The sequence below is a fragment of the Penicillium diatomitis genome (assembly GCF_028827545.1).
Source record: "Penicillium diatomitis strain IBT 30728 chromosome Unknown utg000011l_segment0_segment0, whole genome shotgun sequence".
In the NCBI taxonomy this organism is placed as follows: domain Eukaryota; kingdom Fungi; phylum Ascomycota; class Eurotiomycetes; order Eurotiales; family Aspergillaceae; genus Penicillium; species Penicillium diatomitis.
The window spans coordinates 209,629-231,713 of NW_026623183.1; the positions used below are offsets into that span (position 1 = coordinate 209,629).

A 22,085-nucleotide genomic window follows, 5' to 3' on the forward strand; every position below is an offset into this window, starting at 1 on the left:
GTTACACTGGACGAACAAGGTGATCGCCTACTCCCACTGCCCCTTTCCAGCGAGGGCACCCAATCCATTTCCAGCATGCTTTCCCAACAGCTTGGCAATATTTGAACCGCCACTGCGCTGTTTCATTCGAAGCTGCTTCTCACGCTCTTTTTCACGGGCAGCGGTATAGGAATTGATCGCTCCACCCTTCTTGGGACCCGAGGGCGCGGCTTGGGAAACACGGCTGCCGCCTGTAGAGGCTGTGCTTGAGCTAGACGAAGCAGAGGAGCCAGTGTTCATACGGCGCAAAAGCTGAGGTGGACGGAACCCAACAGGGGAGTCGGCTGTGGCTCCGCTATGGAAGGCCATTTTTGTGTTCGAAGACGCTCCAGAGTTAGTGGCAGTAGCCGAGTTGGATGAGGCTTGGCGGAGGAGAGCGAGACGGTCCACCACTGTACCTCGTGTGCGACGAGGGTGGCTAGGTATCGCGAAACCATCTTTGGATTGCGGTGCAGCGTCTTCGGACATTGCTTCGTCGTTGCCATTCGCTGATCTGGCTTCCTCCTCAGCGGGCTCTTCGTCGTCAATCGAGGCATCCTCGTGGAATGAGTCGTAATCATGAGTTTCAGTCAAGAATGACAGTGTCTCCCGAATTTCCGCTAAGGTTGCGGGTTTCTTGGACATGGCGTTGGCGGGAGTTCGGCGAAGATGAGGCGGTGGACGGTTAGTAGCATCTTCAGCAGACACTTCGAGAGGACGCTTGCGCTTCTTGCCGTCGTCTGCTGACTCGCTTTGATCCTTAGTCGGGTCTTGAGAAGAAGCTTCGTTTTGGGAGTCTCCGGGCTTATCCTCGAGGAAGTCCAGCTCAAAGTCATCGTCTGCGTCTCGATCTTCAATGGCTTTGAAGAAAGCGGCCTTTTTCGGATCTTCGGCCAACTGCCCGACCTTGTCGTCTGCAAGAAGAGCCCGTCGCATTTTGGCAAATTCGCGTTGCTTCTCGCGTTGGCGAGCCCGGCGTTCATCATCTGAATCATCAAGATCAAGATCGTCGTCGCCACCACGTCGACGGCGGAAGGCTCCTGTGGTGATGTCTTTGTATAGCTTGGCAACTTCCTTCTCGTCGCGCTCGCGTTGATGCAAGCTGAAAGAATGATCTTCATTAGCCCCATGTTCCAAGTCTCGATAGCGGGAAAGTACTCACGCATTCATCGCAGCTAGCTGCTTTTCATCGACAGTCTCTCCACTCTGGTCGTTGATCATCTGCTGGTCGTAGGCATCCTCTTCGCCTTCGCTGTCGTCGCTTGCACCTCCAAGACCAGCGTATTCATCCTCGGATTCCTCTGCAGCTTCATCGATGATGTTTCTGGCTTTGCTAGTCTTCTTGTCGAAAGGAACAGCCGTCTTCTTCGACCCCTTCTTCATTACATTAAAGGCATCGGCACTGATCTCGAAACCATCCTCATGCTCGACCTCTTCCACCATTGAAAGGTTCGCAGGGCGGCCGCCACGTTTGAGTAGCCTTACCTTACGTTCCGCACCGGGTGACTGACTTTGACCGACGAGAACAGTGTCGACAGTCGAGACAGGTGGAGTCTCACGGAAGCGCTTGGTCGGGTCGAATGGCGAATACACAAATCCTTGATCTTGTGTGGGATCAGGCATTTGGGAAAATTGCGAGAAGCGGTGCGTAGCAGGCGACTCGGACACTCTGCTCACGTTCGGAGCGTAGCCAGGCACGGAATCAGACTCGAGGGGCTGCTCCTGACTGTCAGCCACAAGAATCTCGGACTCCTCATGACGCAGTCGGGGAACAGGACCACCGGGGTCAGGAAGGGTGGACGGTATCGTGGAATGGCCTTGCTGGCTTGAGTCGTCTTGATCGTCTGCCAGGGTACCTGCGAAAGCTTGCGTAAGTCCCATGGAAACGTCTCCAGGTGTCTCCATCCCGGGGAACAGTGGTCGCTGCAGAGACTGCGGCACCGATTGCGGATTCGCGGCTGTTTGCTTCATTGGCGTGGTAGGCACTTGTGGCTCATCTTCTTCGTCATCATCGATCACCCGACTCCGCCGCACTCGTCGACCACTCGAGGCCTCGACCGAATGCTCCGTATCAGACATACCGTCGTCGTCGGAAAGGTCCTCACTGGCGGAATCGTCTTCCTCGCTAGCCTCTTTGTCGAAAAACTCTGTGCGGTTCGCAACGTCAGAGTCATTATTGCCGTCCTCGGCCTCGTTCATATCGTCGTCCCCGTCTTCTCCTTCATCATCCTCTGAACCTGAAAGTTCATAGTAGTCTTCGTGTTCATTGTCACTGACGTAATCGAGGCCATGAGCGGTTTTCTTTTCTGCCTTTTCTTGACGTGCAATTTCGTCAGCTTCCTGGCGAGCTTTTTCCATCATGTCCTCGATATCGTCTTCCATAGCAGCACGTTCTTCGGCTGTTTCAATGACAATTCCCCTCGCCCTCAGCTCGTCGATTCGTTCCTTGCGATCTCTAGCAGCTTGCTGCCGTGCCTTTAGGAGTAGATTTGCAGATAGTTCAGCCGAGTTCATCCCTTTGTGCTTGCGACTAGGAGATGTCAGGTGGGCGAGAGCCTTCAATTTGAGCATCGATGCCGATTCCTCGAGTTTCCGTGCAGGTAAATTTTCAAACACAGCTATCCGCCGAGCCTTGAGGGGGATGTGACAACCTCAAGGTCGTCATCATCCGAGTCATCCTTTTGCTGTCGGGCAACATCTTGACGTGACAGAAGCACGCGAACCGCGGGCTGTGCTGGCTTGCGGATCTCCTTCCTGGACATGACCGAAGCTTTTGCTGAATCCACGCCGACAGGAGACTTTGAATTGTTGGGTTGCGCGAGAAGGGTGGCCTCGCTTGGCTTAGCACCAGCGTCAGCTACCTGCGGTACCGATATCTCGGTGAGCGCTGGCACGGGCTTCTCTGTGTCTGACGGCCCCAACACAGGGGATGTGCCTGGTGTTCTATCGTGCCTCTTCGGGATCTCCCCATCTGAGGATTGCTGTGACCCCGCAGTCGAGGATGAATTCGTAGTCGCGGCTGCTGTAGGGGCGGGCGGGGGCTGCATGAAGTTGAATTTCGCGAACAAACTCTCTTTGGTGAGCTTTTTCTTCGTCTGGGCCTGGTGAGCCAGCTGCATGTTTCGACTCATGCGTTGCGTCTCCTGGCGCATTTCCTCCAAGGCTTTCTTGCTTGCCTTTCGAGGCTGTCGTGGGACTTGGCTCAGTTTCTGACCTGAGTTCCCATCCTCGCCTTCGGTCTCTTCACCAGACACGATTTCAGAGCTGAAATGTTCCATTTGGGCGCGTCGAGCTTCCCGTCGTTCCTCTTCGAGACGTTCGCGCTCCTCTCGCTCCTTACGTTTCTTGGCGACAAGCGCAAGAAACCTGGCATTGGATTTGGGGTTTGCCAGTGTCTCACTTTCTCTATTTTCGGAGATATCACCATTCTGAGACGCCGCCGACGAGACGAACAATGGTGAGCTAGACCGTGCCGGTGCAGGCGATACAGATGAGTGACGTTGGGAAACGGGAGATTGTGTCGTTCTTGCATTGGGCCTTCGCCGTGGGATTGCCGAAGGCAGTTCGTCGCTACTCGATTCGCTCATTGGTGATGGACTCCGTGGGTTTGTGTTTCTCTTTGGTTCTGTGTTTTTCCGGATCGGCTCTGGCTGCTGTGGGGGGATGGATGCTTGCTGAGCCTTGTTTGAGACCGCGGATACATCGGTGTCGCCTTGCATGCGGGCGGCCATGCGGCCTTTAGGCCTGACCATCATATTATCCTCGTCCGAGTCGTCTTCTGAATGATGGAGGTTGCTGTGTCCGGCAGAGGTGGTTTTAGCGCCGAAGTCCAGCTTCGATAAAGACAATCGTGTTTTCTTTGTCGTTTCTGAATCTGATTCCGAGTCGCTGTCAAATTGGGCCATCATGGCTTTTATCTTTTGTCCCGGTGTCAAGATACGCGGAGAATTCCCCTGGTAGGAGGGCGAGCGCGCCGAGCGCGGCGTAGATTGTGTAGACATTGTACGAGCCGAAGGGTAAGGTATTTATTCCCCGAGAATTAATTGACCGACGTGAAAATTTCGGCCTAGATCATTGCCGTCAGACCTGGAATCGAAGGTATGGTGTCGGTCTGAAGAGGACGAATCTGTGAGTCTCTCAAGGACGTATGGCAGACGGGTTAAGTGGGCGACGCGATAATGCGCGCGTGCCTCGCGTTGCCCGGTCGCGCGCAAGCTTCCTTATCTTATCGGTTATCAGCCCACCAGTTGATGAGCTCTTGGAGACTCCATCGTGTAGGTGGCTATTCCGCTATACTAATCCCATCGGCGCGGCCAGACAAGTACTGACTAGCCTCGACTTGGAGATTTTGGAAGACAATCATTACGGTGAACTGTTACTTAGCACAATCTCCACGTCAAAGTTTGGCTAGATAGAGTGCGAGCGACTTTCGAGCTCGCTGTCTTCACATAGATCTTGCCAATTGCGTGGAAACTGCCTCTTATTCCTTCAAGGGATGGACGAGTCCGTACATCTCCGTTCTCACAGTCGGACCGCAGGTTCCGAATCATATATCTCCACCAGATAGAACATCCATACCGTTCGTTTTCTATGTATATGCTGTGGTACACCTATCCCGCTGTGCGGCGACTGCAACGTTTTAATGGACTTGGCAACCTACAAGTCCTATATAGACGTTAGGTAGGTGACAGCTTAGGGACCTCTTCAATTGCAAAAAACAGCGCGGGATAATTCTATACAACGCTGGATATCTCAACACTTCCCCTGGGCCTCAGCTGTTACTGGGGTACTTCAAGCACTCGACCATTGCCCAAACTCCATGCCATCCATCTTACCTGGGTCTCAGTCGCTGTAGCTTTGCTGCGCGAAGTATAACGAGCCTTAGGTCATCAGCTGTTAAGGTTGCTTCCAGTACACGCCCGTTGACAGAATTCCTTGAAAGGCGACCGAGTCATGCAGTTGACTTTATTGTCCTTCTCCTAATTTATCATTTCAACCTAAGGACTCCACTGTGATTGTCGTTTTTTTAAATCATATCCTGCGAGACTTCGGGGAGCTGTGGTTGCACAAATTTCGTCCACTTAGCCATTGAAGTCGGACGTCATTATGAACATCGTGACCTTGCACCAAGTACGTGATGACAATCGACATCGATACAAAACGTGAGCATGATGCACGCAAAGTTCCAAGATAGAAAGTCTCGGTGGCTCTTCCTACTCACTCAAGAGGTTCGAAGCTCTACTTCAGATAAATCACCCAAAATTGAACGTCACTGCAGCTCAGGAAACAGAACTATGGCAACTTTGTTTTTTTTTTTGAACGGCTTCGGACTAGACGGCGATTAAGGTTTGAATTTCAACGTACGGTGAGTAGCGCAAGAGAGCTGCCCCATCAGTCTATGCTGATCAATCCTGTTGATGCCAGGTTTGGTAGACCCTCTAGATGCCCGAACCGACACGGGATCGGGGATCGGGGTACTGTAGTTCGCTGCAGAGCATACATGACTACTACTACTACTACTCGAAGAGGCGCAAAGTTAAGCCTCAGGCGGGATCCCGGCTGATGCAGGAGCTGCACGACTTTGATCGCGGACACACTTTGATGTGTCAAGATTGGCCTCATTTTCTGGTTCATCAAACACCGTCTGATTGTTTGGGACTTTTTTTGAGGCCTGAGTATGACTATGACTTTCCCGCGAAATGGAGATCTTCAGGGGTACGAGTATTGGATTTGGCCCGTTCTTGAGGTCAAAGCCGACTCCACAGTGAACCGCTCCCCAGTCATCCGCAGAGCTTGATGCCCCACCGCGTCTCGGCACTTGGTGACCCTGGCGCTCCTTTTCCAGCCTGTTTCGATGTGCAAATACCCTGCGCCACGGCACCCAGTCGAGGAGTGGTGAGAACGAGGTCTCAAAGGCAGGATTGCATCAAGTGGGGACCACCAGACCATGCGCATCCGCTTGGCCATCCGATACATCCCTTGACATGGGCCATCAAGCTCCAGAGAACAATCAAGATCGATCTGACTACACATGTCTGAAGCTTGTCGACCACGTCGCCGTCAGCTCCGTTACGGAGCCTTGGTAGCAATGAGAAGATCATATCCAAGCGATGTTGCACGGGGAGGGGACTTGTTCCCTGGTCTTCCTGGTCAAAGACGCACTTGGATTGCAGTCTTCCCCACAGACAAGTGGATTATGATCATCGAGGGCTAGTGAGAGGAGCCTGTGGATCAGAAAAGTCGCACTAGCTATGACTGTCAAGCTACCGGAAGGTCCCTGGGAACGTGGTCGACCCCGAATGATTGCAGATCTTCGACAGCTCGAGGCACTTTCCTCTCGCAGCCAAGCACGTCGAGGGACAAAATAATGACGCCAGAATCCACCATCTCCACTCACTGCCGACGATCACACTGTGATTCGGTACTTCTCATGCCGCTTTTCAGCGGGCTCGTCGTCTTGAGTTTCGGACGAATTCAGCAAGAAGAGGTGGAGGCTTGGGGTTGAGAGCCTAAAGATAAGCACTCGCAGAGTGACGATCCTGGGCTCATCAGCATGCGGGTTTCATGCTTCAAACAATTTGACGTGGCCGGGAACATTCTTTGGTTTCCGTTCTTGTTATCAGATTGTCTGATACATCCAAATATCTTCTCTCAAGATTGCACATCTTTTGCAAAGCCGCGCCTGGGTCTTCGAAACTGCATCTTTTCGCCCCACGTTGAGCACCTTGGTAGAGGACAGCAAGTCGACAGAAATACAGGAATCCACCGTGTTTGATAGGAGCGTGAATCACTGAAGGGTCCGTACTCATGGATCAATGTGGTCATGATCTGCGCATCTGCGAATGGGGATGAACTTCCTCACTACTCGAGCGAGCTAAGGGAAGGCCTAGGAAATTGTCCGGGTCTTCAGGCCTAGGAGAACACGAATTACATTTTCATGTCCAGGAAAGTGGATGAACAATCGACAAGATTCTCAAGTTCTCGTGGTGAGATCTCGTTTTCTCATTTCCCGAGCGGGTCTATACACTCCTCCGGACAAACCGAATGGGGATCAACGAAGCTGGACAATCCACTTGCTCAGAAACTGAGCATTCGATCTTCAAACCTCAATTCCAAAGCGGTGTTCGATCAATCCACTCTGGAGACTCTCATCAGTCTCCTGTCGCATACCCCTATGAACACAAACAACACTATAAATGCAGGTTGCACCGCCGGTTCAATTTGTCTTTTCCCAGGAATCAACTCCCATCTCCACTGCTCCTTAGCTCAGTCACTCTCTTCGCAGGTTTTTATACCGTCCATTCCTTACGCTTTCTAACAAGCACCATCCACTCTTTCCAAATCATCAAGATGAAGTCCTTCGCCATTTCCGCTGCCATTTTGGCCTCTGTTGCCGCCGCCCTTCCCGCGAGCGTCGTGTCCAACGTTGCTTCTGGTGTCCTCTCCACTCCTAGCTATACCTCCTCCGGTGTTCCCGTCATCTCGAATCTTCCCAGCAGCGTGAATGTTGCTACCGAGGGTTACAGTGCTCAGGCTTCCGCCGGCGCCGCACAGGTCTCCACTGGTCAGATTCCCAGCCAGGCCTCTGGCTTGGTTGACGGCAAGGTCAACAACGTCTTGGGCGTCACCGATCAAGCCGGCAAGCTGGTCAAGGTTGTGCTGGAGCCCACCGTGGCCAACCTTTTGGCTGGTCTCAACTTGGGAGGCGTGGTTCAATCCGTTGGTCAGATCGTCCAGGTTGCCCCTACTCTCCATGAGCTCAACCTTGATGGTGTCACTGGCACCACCTTGACCGTGGCCACTGGCACTGGCGGCGTTGCTCTCGTCAAGGTCAACTCCCTTGTCGAGGGTCTCCTCTCCGGCCTTGGACTTGGCCAGACTGGTTCCCTGGTTGGCTCTATCGTCGGCAACGTCGAGGGTGTCGTGTCTGGCGCTGGTTCTACTGCCAAGCGCGACGGTCTTCCCTCCAAGGTCATGACCATCACCAATCTTCACGGTCTCCCGCTCCACATCCAGCTCAACCAGTCCATCCTGAACCTCCTCGGTGGCCTTGACCTGTCTTCCGTCCAGGGCGTCGTCGGTACCGTTGTCGCCGAGGTCCCCGTTGTCTCTCAGCTCGCCGGAGCTGCCCAGAACGTTGACGCCGACCAGAACCAGCTCTTCGGTGTTCTCGGTCAGGATGGTGTCTCTGCTCTCCTCGTCAAGGTTGAGGGCACTGTCACTGGTCTGCTTTCCATGCTTGGCCTGTCCAGCCTGACCACTACCGTCGGCAGCGTCGTCCCCGCTGGCCTCTTGTAAATTGAGTGATTTACTGAATTTGTTCGATTGAAGAAGTGCAACCATCTTCGCGCTATGTTGAGCTTTTTCTGTTCATGTACTTATTACACCCGCGCCTGTCTTTGGTCGCACACATGACACCCGCACATGATTATCATCGTTTCTTTTTCTTTCTTTCTGATTCTTTGATTGTTATACATACCTTTTTTTTGGGAACTCCTTCACTGAGTCTGCTCCTTTTCTTGCGATGGCATGATAGATCCACATTTGTATATCAGATTGAGCGCCTGGTATGGAAATTCAATTTTTCTTCCACCTAAGGATACAATATTCCTCCATTCTTTCCTCCTTGAATCATTCTTCGCTCAAATTGACCTCTTTGCAAAGTTTTCGTAGCCAATAGATGTTGCAACTTGACCAAGTGGAAGGTAAGCGGCAGGCGTGCGCAAAACCCCGTAGTATTTACTCAATGCCATGTCCCAGAATGCCACCGTGTCAAATGACTACATCGTATTTCAGATAAAGAAGACAGGATGTCCCCGATTAACGGAATCGGAATCGAGCTCTGTGAAGTACGCGGTAGAAGACCATAGAGGTAGATACCGTGTAAAAGTCAGATGAGGTTATTACTACATCTCACTGCCTTCCGTTTAGAGGATTTGCTCTGACTTATTGAACTTTTCACCGGCAGTACTCTACGTACAACATTATTTCCGGCGCACCCGGTCTCTGAATGACCAAATGACCGCTCTCCTGAATCTTATAGGCGGATAATACCCGGACCTCCAGTGTGAGGCTTGAACAACCTTATGTGAAGCACAGACGAATCACCAACATCCGATGATACAAGGAACAAGTTACCCGACATGAACATTCGGCAGTTCACAAAGGCACCCAGAAACATGTTTAGTCCGCCCCATTTGGAAGGGTGGACGAGATTGACGGAGCCACCTGCCACGAGGAGGCGACATTACGCCTGCGCTTGCGAGTGTGTGGGGACGTCGAATTGATCCAGATACACGGATTGGGAAGGTGGGACTTAGCCGAGCTGTTCACAGGTAGGAGAAGTACCTGGGAAGTTGTATATACCTCACAGGCACTACATTTAGAATAGTCTACGTACTTGGAATGATACCAGAGACTGGAATATCTTCATGCACGCAGAGACACTGCTAACAGCCCATAACAAATGCTATGAAGCGACCAGCTCACACATCCATTTTTTTGCAATTCTTCTCTTGCATGTTGCTCGCGGAGGAGAGTCACGGAAAAGAACGGCATAGACTTTAATTCTGATGGAAACTTCGCCCCAAATTCTGTATATAAGTCGCAAAGCTCGAAGTTGATGTAGTCGCTCTCCAAGCCGACGTCCCATTTGACTGTTGTCTCGATCAGTATAGAGACCGATCGTTATATCTCTTGAGTCTTGACTGTCAGAAACCCGACCATGAGGTGGGAGGCAATTGACTGCCATGGTCAGATCTTCGATATCGTAGTGGAATAGATTACCTACGGCAGATATCGTTTTCCCACTTATCATACAATCAAGACTTCCATAGGTAATACACGACTCAGCTGCGCAGTCACTCATGATAACCACGGCGTACTCAGCACAGTGAGCACAGTAGGATTTCGACTTTGCTCTAATCCGGTCATTTGGAGGTTTGTACTCACTGAGGTACCCTCCATTCCTTCGGCCCGGAGTTGTGGGGTAATTGTGGAGAGAAGCGGCAAATATCTCAGCCGCTTCCACCATTCCATCGATCAGATTCCTGGAACTCAACCGAGAAGGCTACCATACCATAGCAGCTGACGGGCAGTGCACGTATCCAATAGCTGAACAAGAAATGGACTCACTTTGTCTCTCTTACATAAATATATCTAATCGCACAGTCTCGTACCTTCATGATATCAATTTAACCGGTTGATTCGAGACACCTGTCTTTCCCCCCCCCCGAATACCCTTGCTCACTCGTTCAACCTCACCTTTTCATCTATCTTTTTTCCCTTATAACAACCGTCCAGGGACTGAAAGACACTTGGCTGCCTGGTTATTTGCTGAGAGCGCGCGAAAGATGCAGAATCTCGAAAATCTGCAAATTGCCATTATTGGCGCCGGCATGGGAGGTCTGACGACGGCCCTTGCTCTAGCCAAACGCGGATTCAAGTCAATCGATGTCTACGAGAATGCACAGGACCTGGGCTTTGTGGGGGCTGGTATCCAGTTGGCTCCAAATATGGCTCGTGTGCTGGATGGACTTGGTGTATGGAGAAGGATAGAAGCCGAGGCCGTGGATATCACGGAGACGTCTGTTCGAGGTCTGTAGAATTTCCATTCGTGGCTTGCGTTCGTCCCCTTTGACCGGTGATGACCCAATTTTTCTTTTCTTTTTTTTTTTTTTTTTTTTTCAAATACATACTCGCTGAATTTCAAGAGGTGAAGCTAACGATTCGGTAGACGGCGCAACGGACAATGAGCTTGCACATGTCGAGCTCGGGTATATTGAAAAGACATATGGGTACAAGCACATGGTAGGCCATCGTGCATCATTAGCCGGGGGTCTGTACGAGGGATGCAAGAAGCAACCCGCCATCAAATTTCACTTTGGCATCAACGCCGAGTACGTCGAATTTGGATCTCGACCGTCATTCATAGCTGTGCCGCGCAAGCAAGGAGAAGTCTCTTTCCGCGTGGAGTGCGATGTCCTCCTCGCAGCGGATGGAATCAAATCGCTCGCTCGTCAGGAGATGCTCAAGCGCCTCAATGTGCACACGGGTGTCCGCGACACCAACCAGGCCGCCTATCGAATCATGATCCACAAAGACAAGCTCAAAGACGATCCGGAGCTTCTGGCCCTGATTAACAGCACGCGCGTCACTCGCTGGATCGGAGCCAAGCGGCATATCATCGCCTACGCCGTCTCCAACAACACCATCTACAATCTCTCCACCATCCAGCCAGACACCAACTTCGCCGCCGCCACAAATGCCACGTACACGACCAAGGGGTCCAAGAGCGCCATGATGCAGGTCTTCGACGACTTTTGCCCCATGGTCAAGCGACTGCTCAACTACGTTCCCGAGGGCGAAGTCTGCGAATGGAAATTACGCGTCCACGACCCCCTCCCGACATGGGTACATGAAAATGTCGCTCTGCTCGGCGACGCCTGCCATCCAACGCTGCCTCATCTGGCCCAGGGCGCTGCCCAAGCCATTGAGGATGGTGCCGTCATTGCCGCGGCCCTGTCGAGATTACCCGACACCACGCCGGACTCCATCAACAAGGCTCTGCGCGTGTACGAAAAGGTTCGCAAGTCTCGCGCCGAGACTCTGGTCGAAATGGCGGCTGCTTCGGGTCGTGCCCTGCACCTGGGTGATGGGGCGGCGAAAGAGGAGCGAGATCGTCAGTTTGCGGCTCTGAGGCAGGGTAAGGGCCCGGTGCCGGATAAATGGGCGGATGCGGATGTTCAGCGGGAGATCTACGGGTTCGATTGCATCAAGGTTACGGAGGAGAGATTTGATGAGTACTTTGGACAAATGTGAGTGGTCTTGTACTTCTTGGCGAACGCTTGCAACGTGTGAGGTGCCGTATTGCTTTGAATGTCTTGCTGTGGCTGACCAGCGAGTTTATTCCGCGTATTGCAGGGATAATACACCCCGTGACTCGAAGCTGGCATAGAGTCGACACCACGATGTCCTTCCAATTCTTTCGCAACTCAGGCCTCTTCATCTGTTGCTGGACTTCTGAACGAGTCATTCTACTTCGATGAGATCGCTGGCCAGGCGTAAAAGTGGCGGGTAGTCATAGATTAATTGCTGGCAATAATACGCTATTGCAAAATCTTGATATCTGACTATGCGTGGTGGTAATGATACTACGTCCCTCTCGTGTCGGAGCAGTGTCTGGGACTCTAGTCGCAAATGGAACTGACATTTCCAAATTGAGTCAATTTCGAGGTGCCGCCGGCCCCGGCTAAGGTTGCTTTGGAGAGAATACAGTACGCACTGAATATTGTGCCCTTCGTAACGCATGCGAACAACAAACCTCCGCGAAAATGCACAACGCCTTGCTCAATTCTTGACTAACTTGATGGCATGGAGAATATCCTCCAGAGACCAGCCCGGACCACCTGGCACAATCTCCGCCCACACCTCTTCTGGAATGGCATCGCTCGGATCGAGAAGGCTCCAATTCGGGCTCGGTTCGGGTTTGATCCACTTGAAGTCCTCGATTTGGCTCCAACGATCCTCATGGTCGAGGCGATCATGATCCAGTGCCTAAACCAGAAAGAGTCAGTAAACCAAAAAGCATAGAAATTGGCATCAAAATTCAGCACATACATAAGCCTTCGGAATCCGGGCAAATCGAATGTTCAAGCAGTCCTCGATGATCGGGTTGCTTGAACAGCTCAGATAGACATCCACATCAGAACAGTCATGCATGCGAAATTGACGACACGAGACCACGATGACGCTCTTGCTGACTCCTGTGATATGCGCCGGTCCGTTCACTTGTCCACAGATCAACAGACTCTCCTCAATATTTCTCACGGTAAGACTAGCATAAGGCTTGCCATCCGCGGTCGGAATCGACATGTCGACCACGCAATGTTCAAGAGAGGTGATCGAAGCCGGCACTGTGGGTCCAGAGCCAGAGGCCGGAAGCATGATGTGAAGGCCTTTATGATTGTCCACGGATACGTTGGAGACTCCCTGGACTTCGTATGTCTTGGTTGCTTTAGCCTGGGGTGACGACTTGGATTTGGTGTTTGGCTCAGGTGCTGCGGGGAACGAAGTTGGGGCAACTTCTGGTCTTTCCTGAAGCTGCTTGTCGGGTTCATTCAGTGGTGTAGAGGGATAATTTGGAGTATTGGCGGTAGAAGAGCCCATGGAAGAGGCACCCGGAGATTGGTAGCCGGGGATGCCTCGACGGCCATTCACAGCCAGTGACGCCGCGTCGGACAAGGAGACCCCGGATGCATTCTTCTTGCTCTTGAAGCTGAATTTGGCTCGGGGCTCGAAAGCTGCTCGTGTTTCGTTGAGTTTCTCCTGTAGGGCTTTAATTGCCTTGGGTTAAAAGCATCAGCAACGGGCGTTCACTCGTGTGATACGGCGGTGTCTCACTTCAGCATAGACTCTTTGGTCATAGGTGGGGATGTAACTGGCGGCATCTTTGACTTCGTTGGAGAGGTGTACAATGCCTGCAAGGCAGTGGTCGGTAGCATCGGCTCGCTCTCCGCCTATGAGGGAGGTATCGGCCAGTCGATCCATCTGCTGTTGAAGAGCTGTTGTCATACGGTCAGCCAAGTGCTATCTTTCAGTCATTTCGCATCATTGGCGTACCAGTGATTTCGAGCTGAAAGTAGCGGAAGAACCGCTCCTTGAGAGGTATCTCCGATTTGGAGACCGTTTGGTTATCCGCCGAGAAGCGGCGCACGGGCTGGGTCTCCAGCTCCGCCATGGTGACTTGTCGATTAGAAATGGGGATTTAAAAGGTAGAAAGGGAGGGAGTCGAGAAGGGTTGAAAGCAAAGGCTAGCTAAAAGCGATTTGCTGAACCCGTCAAGGAGAAGCGAAGATGACGTCGGTAAGAGCTCAAACTGATCATACCACCTCGCTTAGCCGAGGGGGTTTTGCTCAACCGATTCTGATGCTCTGCAATTCACGAACGGGGTACTGTCTTCGAGCTTGACCGGTGATACTGGTAAGCTCCCGATAAAGCCAGGGAACAGAGTAGATCCCCACTTGGCTAGCAAACTGTGGACTCTGGGCCAAGTTGAATTGATCTTCCTGGAGAGTTCTGGAAATGGCTCCACAACTGACAGGTGAGGGAGACCGGCAGGACCTTCAAACACAGCAGATCAACTAATCGCAGGGAGGTGGAAACAGAGGTGAGGACGATGGAAGAGGAAGAAAAACGGAAACGTTGCTGCAGGGGACACCAGAAGCCGGTCACTGTGACACGAGTGGAGCGTGGGGTATGCTGGGAGCCGTTTGAGAAGCTCAGCAGGTGGCTTCACGACGACGGTGGAGTCGAGCAAAATGCTAAATGCACGACATGCACGACGGCCACTGGCGGACCATTTCTCCAGTGACGTCGATCATCCCGCATTTTCGGTCTTCGGATTAAGAGATCTTCCGTCAGTGTGTCCCTCGAGAGTCGAGATGCGAGGCCTAGGGGATGTGCTGTTGGATCTCTTCATGCAATAACTGGGCTTGAGGTCGATTAGCGTACAAGTGATTTTTTTGTCGATCAAAGCCTTTTCGTTATGGCACAGCCAGTCCGTGTTCCGCGGCCGACACCGTCTTGGTCTACAAGGCAGCTCGTTTGGTCCGCAAAATAATACCCCTGTTACCAGCCCAGTCTATAACATATCGCAAGTCTCATCGTCTGCGCAGACTGACTAAAATCTCGGCACTGGCTCCATCAAATATGCGAAGCCAATCTTGAGCCATCTTGTTCTCGAATGGGGCTTTGAGGACGGGGAAACCTCTGGTCTGGGCTTTCGTGGCGGCTGCCAAACAAAGAATCTCCCTCGATGGGGAACGCTTTTCGCGCCAGCCGTGGCTGTCATTGGTGCTCTCATGGACCAGGTTGCGTGAAGTAATCGCGAAAATGGAAAAGAATCGACAATCCCGTCATTTTGATTCCCAGCAGTGGGCTGGCTGCAGGTGCAGTACATAATGAACCTCTTCCGGCTGGGCTTATATTTCCTTACGCAAACTACTTCACACAACGCTGCAGAGACCTGGCTTCCACCTTAGACTCATTGGACTCCATTGGGTCTGCCAGTATCGTACACACGGTCGATACACCAGATTTTGACTCGCGCCCACTTGGCCCTGTGGCAAGGATAAGGAAAGGGTTCAATCTCGGCTCGACATTTTCTGTCCCGGAGCTCAAGCGTAATCAACACCTCTCGGAAAATGCTTTTATTCTCGTTGACAACTATTCTTCAAGCAATTGGTCCGACTGTAGCATTATACACACGTGAAGTGTGTTTCGAACCTGTCGAGAAGTTCTCAGGCTTACCACCGAGTTGGTCAAAAGGAGCGCAAGCCGAGTCTTCAAGGGTTCTGAAATTCAGACTCGAGATGAAGAGTCCGGGTACTGCCGCCCTCGAACAAACTGTGCTTGAAGTGTCGTCACCACATCACCCTCGATATGGAAAACACATGAAGCGGGACGAGGTGGCTGATCTCTTGCAACCCGAGCCCAACGTTCTCGACATAATACTCAGTTGGCTGTATTCGAACAAGGTGTCAGAGAACTCAATTGATGTACATGGAAACTGGGTCAGCTTTGAAGCGACTGTATCTCAAGCCGAGGCCATGTTCCATACCCAATTCTCGTATCACCACAATTCTGCAAGCCAAAGGACATTGATCAGAACCCTCGAGTATTCAGTGCCGTGCAAGATACGGCCTCATATCCACTCCGTTCAGCCAACGACAAAGTTCGGAAAGATGGAGGCTCCCCAGAACACCGACTTGTCCAAGCGCGCCGGACTGCCGCTTGATCAGCCGATTGGGGCCACGGCGGAGGATCTCGTTGCAGAATGCGGCATCGTGATGCGACCCGATTGTATTCGGGATTTATACGGTCTGTATAGCACAACCGCGTCGCCAGATCCCGCAAACCGACTGGGTGTCTCGGGCTTCCTGGATCAATACGCTCGCCATGCCGATCTTACCCACTTCATACATCGATTCTCTTCGACTGCATCGAACCTTGATTTCAACGTCGTTTCCGTCAATGGAGGCATGAATCCCCAGAAATCTTCAGCTAGTAGCACAGAGGCGAGTCTGGACGTACAATATGCTGCTGCTCTGGCACACAATGCTCCAGTGACTTTTTATACCACCGCAGGACGCGCACGGTCAAAGTCACCAGCAGGCCAGCTCGTTGTGGACGACTCGCAGAATGAACCGTTTCTGGATCAGCTGCATTACCTGATCAACCTGCCTGATGACGAGCTCCCCGCAGTGCTGACTACTTCATACGGGGAGATTGAGCAAAGCGTGCCAGCGGCTTACGCAAGATCAGTGTGTAACCTGTTTGCGCAGCTGGGTGCTCGGGGTGTGTCAGTGATATTTAGCAGCGGAGACTCTGGAGTGGGCGAGTCATGTCTCAGTAACGATGGGAAGAATCGAACCAGGTTTCAGACCATCTTTCCAGCCTCCTGTCCGTTTGTCACGGCGGTTGGGGGTGTCGAAGGAATGCACCCTGAAGTCGCCATTGACTTTTCAAGTGGAGGGTTTTCGGACATCTTCGGTCGCCCTGAGTACCAGGATCAGGCAGTTGACAACTACCTCGATCATCTTGGCAGTCAGTGGGCTGGTTACTACAATCCCCGCGGAAGAGCCACGCCCGATGTCGCCGCTCAAGCGAAGAATTTCATCATTCGGGACCATGACACCTGGCTGAAAATTAGCGGAACGAGGTTCGTCCCCATTCTCCGTTTCTAACGCCCCTTGAGCCCAGATATTTATCCTCGAATAGTGCGGCCGGCCCAGTCTTTGCAGCAATCGTATCACAATTGAATGCGATTCGACTTGCAAACGGGAACCCTCGAATGGGGTTTCTGAATCCATGGCTGTATAGCGTCGGGCGGACTGGATTCACGGATATTTTAGAGGGTGGTTCACGAGGTTGTTCTGGAGAAGGTGAAGCTGGAGTCTCAAGCGCACTTGTACCACGCGCGAGTTGGAATGCTACAGAGGGTTGGGACCCGGTTACGGGATTGGGGACACCCATATTCCCCATACTGGCAGCGTTGGCCTTGCCGTTTGAGGAGCTTGCGTGGACAAAGTATGTAATATTTGAGAAACACCACTCAGACTAGTAGTATCGACAATTATGGCTTGAGGCAAAATGGTCGCTGGTGAAAAATTATCGAAGTTGATCAGTATTGAAAAACCAGTGCTCAGAACAATCAGACTGATGGCTGTAGGTCCCCCATGAAGCTGTCGCGATCCAGCCAGCGGTCTCAGTAATCACGTGGATGTGCGGCTGACCGCCCGCCGCAACAGCTCCGTCATGGCCGCGCCTTTTACCTCTCTCTATGCACTACTAATCAAAGTCCAAGACAACACAGTTACTCAGTCCCCTTCTTTCGCAATCATCCCGCTCATCGGGTCTTCTTTTTCCAAACTCAATCTATCTCGACTGGCTTCACCCCACCCCAATCTTTCTCCATGACCGACCTCAAGACCATCGTTCCAGAGCTCCAAAATGCTCTGGAGCGGAAACAGCTCGACGCTGCCAACAACCTCCTCAGCCAAGCCAAACGAGCTCTCTTGATCCACAACGCCCTCATTCCCACTTCTTCAACGCCACCACAGCTCGTCGCTGTTGCTCGACAAGTGCTCGAACTCGGCGCCTTGGCTTCAATCCGCCAGACTGATGCTCAGTCCTTCACACGTTACTATCAGCAGCTCCAGCCATTCTACGATTTGGAGCGACACTCTGGTCTTCCCGGCCATGGCTCTTCAGACCTGGACTTTAGCACCAGTCAGCGGAGCAAGATCACTGGGCTTTACTTGCTCCTGCTTCTGAGCATGGGTGACAGTGCGAACTTCCATACTGTGCTGGAAGGTCTAGTTGAGGAGGCAAGTCTCAAGGGCGGCCGTGTGGAGGATGACGCATACATCAAGTACCCGGTGGAACTGGAGCGAAATCTCATGGAGGGAAGCTACGACAAGGTGTGGCGGGAGACAAAGTCGGAGCGCGTACCATCAGAGGACTTTGGTCTGTTCTCGAACGTGAGTAAAGTACCGTCATTTTCTACCTCGAGCGACCTCTTGTTGACATAAATCCTGATATTCATTCCCTTCAGGTCCTTGTTGGCACTATTCGCAGCGAGATCGCAGATTGCTCCGAGAAGGCGTACCCCTCACTTCCTATCTCCAACGCCAAGAACCTCCTTTTCCTCGATTCGGAGGGCGCAGTCATCGAATTCGCCCAGCAGCGAGGCTGGATTCTTCGTGATGGACGGATACACTTCCCCGTTGAGCCCGAAGCGGCTACGAGATCAGAGAAGGACATCTTGGTGGCCAGCGGGACTGTGATTGAGAACACACTGGGTTATGCTCGCGAGCTAGAGACTATTGTTTAAATTCAAGCATCGAGAGGAGTTTGCAGCTTTATCACTGCGCGTTTGCAGGATATAAATCATCAAGTCACCATCTGCCACTGCTTCGCTTCCTTTGTAGATGTTGTTCAAATCTCGAAAACTACTCGGGTAAGCTTCAGGTAACCCGAGGCAGAGGGGTGGGCTGTCTTTGTTCTTCCCCCATCTAGACACTTGCTCTCCACACGCAGACCCGACGATCGTAGAAGCTGCTTGAGACACAGAGGACATCTGACGACGCTGTGCCTTTCCAAGTGTCACTGGCATAATTCATGCTTTCATGCTCAGTGAACTCGGCCAGTATCTCGATAGTCCAGTCTTCTGGCCCGTCCTGTTGCTGGACGCGAGTGACTCGCACAAGGCGAGTCCCCGCGTGCATACAGCTTGCCAACACCAGCATCGTATGGTTCGTCTCCAGCTCCTGACAGCTGAGTAGTTGGAGTCGCCAGACACCACCACCGAGACCTTGCTCAGCTAGAACTTCGCCTCTTCGGGTAGCATGGTAAACACGCAGACTTTCATCATAACTCCCAGTCAATATAATTGGTGCATCGTCAACCGACGGCACCGGTAGAGGAAGAATCGCCGTAACTCCAGCCGTGTGATGACGGGCACGATCATCGTGTTCGAGAAGCAGATTCACTGCTGGTTGCTCTTGAGTATCTTGGTGCGCATCCCCATCTTGAACTTCAAATCGCCGAGTATGCAGGGATCCGAAATCGTTCCCCGTAAACATGTAGGGTATTGATTGGGTTGCAGATTCAGTATCAGTCGAGGTAGACATTGCAAGAAGGGCGACAAACCACACCTCAATCATCTGTCGAGCGTCGAAGGTTCCCCATTCGGTGATAGAATCCGGTTCCATGATATCCTTGGTTGTGCCATAGACACTAGTTCGACCATCTGAGAATGTGACAGCGAAGCCATCCGCCTTCTCTGAGGACAGCCACTTGGGGGGAGTCCATGCGAAGAAAAGGGCGGGAACAGAGGGGTCTTCATGGACGGACTTGGTCCAAAGTTGATGAATCGATGGCGTTGCACGATCCACGCTGAAGAGAGAAATACATCCGGTACTGCTGGCAATAGCGAATTTGTCCGTATCTCTCGGGTGAAAATGCAGATCAAAGACTGCGTACGGAAGAGAGACCTTCTGCACCAGTGATCTATCCAAAGAGATCAGCATCGGGTTCGTAGAACCAATTCTCAGGCAGTCTTGAACTTACAATGATGATGTATCGGGGTCTAGCTTCCAGAGCTGTACGCTGCCGGTCTTCGTTTGCTGGATTTCGTCGTGTGCGTTTTTCGTCTCAGAGAGCAAGTATGTGCCTATGACGAAGTGATCGGGTGCTTGAGGGCAAAACTCCAAACAGCTGGGTGGCTGATCGAGAAAGACGGTGGATGCCGACTTGGGCTGCTGGACATTGCTCATGTTGACCCGTGCCGATACTGAGCGTCGAAAATGTGTGCCGTCGATGAAATTGGCGCGGCACTAGAGCAGATTTCGATGCTCTTGAAGCGCTCTGTGCAACCTATTTTTTTTGGATATGGATTCCGCGTAAAGCAATCGGTGGTTCTCCAAAAACTCCTCCTGATGGTCGGTGGGGCCGTCGGAGGAGATGGGCCTCATAAGATGGAGGTGCTCATCCACAAGAGACACTCGTGGACGCCAGTTACGGCAGTACTGAGTACCGACTTAATCAAGGGAAATGCTAAACGCTTCGAAATTCATATTCTCATTCTACAAGAGGTTTGCGTATCTCGCGCGCTAGAGGACGGCATGTGCTACGCATCTATACCGATATGTAGATTCATTGAGATCGGACATTGGCGGACTGCGTAGGCAATGGAATCCAAGGACCGACCTCAAGTCCTCTCACAAACGCGATGTTGAATCGAATCGCTACTCATTTATGCGTCAATCCAGGTGAGAAAGCAAGCTTTGTGGACAGCTCGAGTTCACTCTTACTTGAGCTGTCGTAGCGAGGCATAACGAAAGCCTCCATGGTGCTGTACTTGTTTCGTTAACCAACCTTAGGTCAGCGCGGGTAGCTGCGTATCTACCAAGGCAGAAGCGTCCATGTCTTACCCAAGATGATACTATCATCAGATCTGGGAATTCCTGCTCATACCTACTACAAGATTTTTCCGGCCAGCGCTCGTCGGGGGTAAGATCTTACCTCCGCGCATCCACTCACGCTTAAAGCTGGAACGTACAGCTTCCTGGTCAGAACAGAGCTCCTCCGGAATCACGATTCACGACGCTGCCTCGCCTTCCTGTTTCAATTGATAGAGTTCCCGTCCTCCCTGAACTTGACGAAATGAGAGCAAGATGACCCCTGGCTTTCGATCTGAGGATGTCTTCTCTGACGAGTCCAGTTTCTACGGTAAATGAGGATCTATCTCCCCGTCTCCGACTATCCCAACATACCAGTCATATTAAAATCCTGCGATAGGCGACGATGAGGAGCAGACGCGACTCAAAGAACTAGATGCGACCTTTGATCCCGAGCCATACTGGGCGAATGTTCACCCGCGGCTTCTGTCGACCATTCAATATACATCCACTGCACCACAGCACAAAGCAGAGCCAGAGGATTCTCCCGCACACGACAACGACGCGGAGGGATCATCCTTCCGTCCACGGGACAAACGCGGACGTGCAGAGCCCATCGCAGCCTTCTTGTCGCGCTTGCCTCCCTCAAGAACCAGATCCTCAGACGCCGGGCCGTGGATCTGGATGCGCAAGTCTCGCTCACAGGGGGGAGACGGCGATATCGCCACCTTGGTGAGAGAGGGCAATGCGCTGCTCCAGGCCTACGAAGAGGAGGCATCTGAACTCCGCAGTGCTCACGACAAGTCCGGCGCAAAGACCAAGGCGGCGTTGACGCGCAAATTGAATCCTTTACGACGGACTTTAGAGCAAGACATCTTCGGCCTCGCTAAAGAGACGGGTGTCACAGCCGGTAAATGGATGCTTTTTCCATCAGTGGAACATGTGGATTCCGCGTGGAAGAAGGTTGTTACGGCTCTGGACAAGGGAGAGCTGGGGGATGCCGCCAAGGTCGCTACGGACGATGGGTCAGGTCAGGCCCGTCTGATTTGCGTTTATACAGATGACTTTAGTGACAAGAAGGATGTGAAGCGAGTGTTGAGAAGCCTCGTTGAGCAGGGGCTTGTCGACAAGGAATCGCGCCCGATTTACTATAAGTGTGATGCGTATACTTATCTGGACATCAAGTCGAATAACGAGTACGGCTTGAAGGCGAGCTTGTTTTCCAGCCGCGAAGTTCTCTCTGGGAAGATATGAGTCAAAAACGATCAGAATGCGGAAAACGAAGGATAATGGGTGGAACAATTCAATGCGCCGGGGTATCTATGTATTTGTACAAGTCAATGAGACATTCGACTGCGAACGTGCACTTTTCAGGCTGGATGACCAATTTCTGTTCTCGGAGCACTTCGAAAACCTTGCGGAGGTGTTCGTAGTGTTCCTCTTTCGTGTCGGAAAAGATGAGGATGTCGTCAAGGTAGACGACGACGCCCTTCGCCCCTTCTTGGACTTCTGAGGGGGGGGGGGGGGGGGGGGGGGGGGCAATGATGCGGAGAGGCCATCACGCCGTGTACCTTGTTGGTCCATGGCGTCGAGTGCCCAGCGCAA

The 22,085-nt window shown here is 52.1% G+C and overlaps 9 protein-coding genes across 9 annotated transcripts; 5 read left to right on the forward strand and 4 right to left on the reverse strand.

Moving 5' to 3' along the window:
• Nucleotides 1-27: 27 nt before the first annotated feature.
• On the reverse strand, nt 28-2,589 carry N7539_007762 (mediator of replication checkpoint protein 1; the record flags this gene model as incomplete). The annotated part of the gene is made up of 2 exons (XM_056937363.1): nt 28-1,120; nt 1,181-2,589. The coding sequence occupies 2 exons, from the start codon at nt 2,587-2,589 to the stop codon at nt 28-30; spliced, it is 2,502 nt and encodes an 833-aa protein (XP_056787228.1).
• A 47-nt stretch (nt 2,590-2,636) lies between these two features.
• Nucleotides 2,637-4,019, reverse strand: N7539_007763 (uncharacterized protein; the record flags this gene model as incomplete). Its single annotated transcript, XM_056937364.1, has 1 exon — nt 2,637-4,019. One exon carries the CDS (start codon nt 4,017-4,019, stop codon nt 2,637-2,639), a length of 1,383 nt encoding a protein of 460 aa, XP_056787229.1.
• A 3,349-nt stretch (nt 4,020-7,368) lies between these two features.
• N7539_007764 (uncharacterized protein) lies at nt 7,369-8,316 on the forward strand (the record flags this gene model as incomplete). The annotated part of the gene is made up of 1 exon (XM_056937365.1): nt 7,369-8,316. One exon carries the CDS (start codon nt 7,369-7,371, stop codon nt 8,314-8,316), a length of 948 nt encoding a protein of 315 aa, XP_056787230.1.
• A 2,054-nt stretch (nt 8,317-10,370) lies between these two features.
• Nucleotides 10,371-11,974, forward strand: N7539_007765 (putative monooxygenase; the record flags this gene model as incomplete). Its single annotated transcript, XM_056937366.1, has 3 exons — nt 10,371-10,614; nt 10,754-11,834; nt 11,941-11,974. 3 exons carry the CDS (start codon nt 10,371-10,373, stop codon nt 11,972-11,974), a joined length of 1,359 nt encoding a protein of 452 aa, XP_056787231.1.
• A 392-nt stretch (nt 11,975-12,366) lies between these two features.
• On the reverse strand, nt 12,367-13,756 carry N7539_007766 (putative tubulin-specific chaperone c; the record flags this gene model as incomplete). The annotated part of the gene is made up of 4 exons (XM_056937367.1): nt 12,367-12,573; nt 12,637-13,362; nt 13,420-13,580; nt 13,639-13,756. The coding sequence occupies 4 exons, from the start codon at nt 13,754-13,756 to the stop codon at nt 12,367-12,369; spliced, it is 1,212 nt and encodes a 403-aa protein (XP_056787232.1).
• Nucleotides 13,757-15,389: 1,633 nt separating this feature from the next.
• On the forward strand, nt 15,390-16,763 carry N7539_007767 (S53 family peptidase; the record flags this gene model as incomplete). The annotated part of the gene is made up of 1 exon (XM_056937368.1): nt 15,390-16,763. The coding sequence occupies one exon, from the start codon at nt 15,390-15,392 to the stop codon at nt 16,761-16,763; it is 1,374 nt and encodes a 457-aa protein (XP_056787233.1).
• Nucleotides 16,764-17,492: 729 nt separating this feature from the next.
• On the forward strand, nt 17,493-18,412 carry rpnL (proteasome regulatory particle lid subunit rpnL; the record flags this gene model as incomplete). Its single annotated transcript, XM_056937369.1, has 2 exons — nt 17,493-18,059; nt 18,134-18,412. 2 exons carry the CDS (start codon nt 17,493-17,495, stop codon nt 18,410-18,412), a joined length of 846 nt encoding a protein of 281 aa, XP_056787234.1.
• Nucleotides 18,413-18,593: 181 nt separating this feature from the next.
• On the reverse strand, nt 18,594-19,856 carry N7539_007769 (uncharacterized protein; the record flags this gene model as incomplete). The annotated part of the gene is made up of 2 exons (XM_056937370.1): nt 18,594-19,590; nt 19,651-19,856. The coding sequence occupies 2 exons, from the start codon at nt 19,854-19,856 to the stop codon at nt 18,594-18,596; spliced, it is 1,203 nt and encodes a 400-aa protein (XP_056787235.1).
• Nucleotides 19,857-20,756: 900 nt separating this feature from the next.
• N7539_007770 (DUF1917 domain-containing protein) lies at nt 20,757-21,734 on the forward strand (the record flags this gene model as incomplete). The annotated part of the gene is made up of 2 exons (XM_056937371.1): nt 20,757-20,811; nt 20,881-21,734. The coding sequence occupies 2 exons, from the start codon at nt 20,757-20,759 to the stop codon at nt 21,732-21,734; spliced, it is 909 nt and encodes a 302-aa protein (XP_056787236.1).
• Between the last annotated feature and the right edge of the window lie 351 nt (nt 21,735-22,085).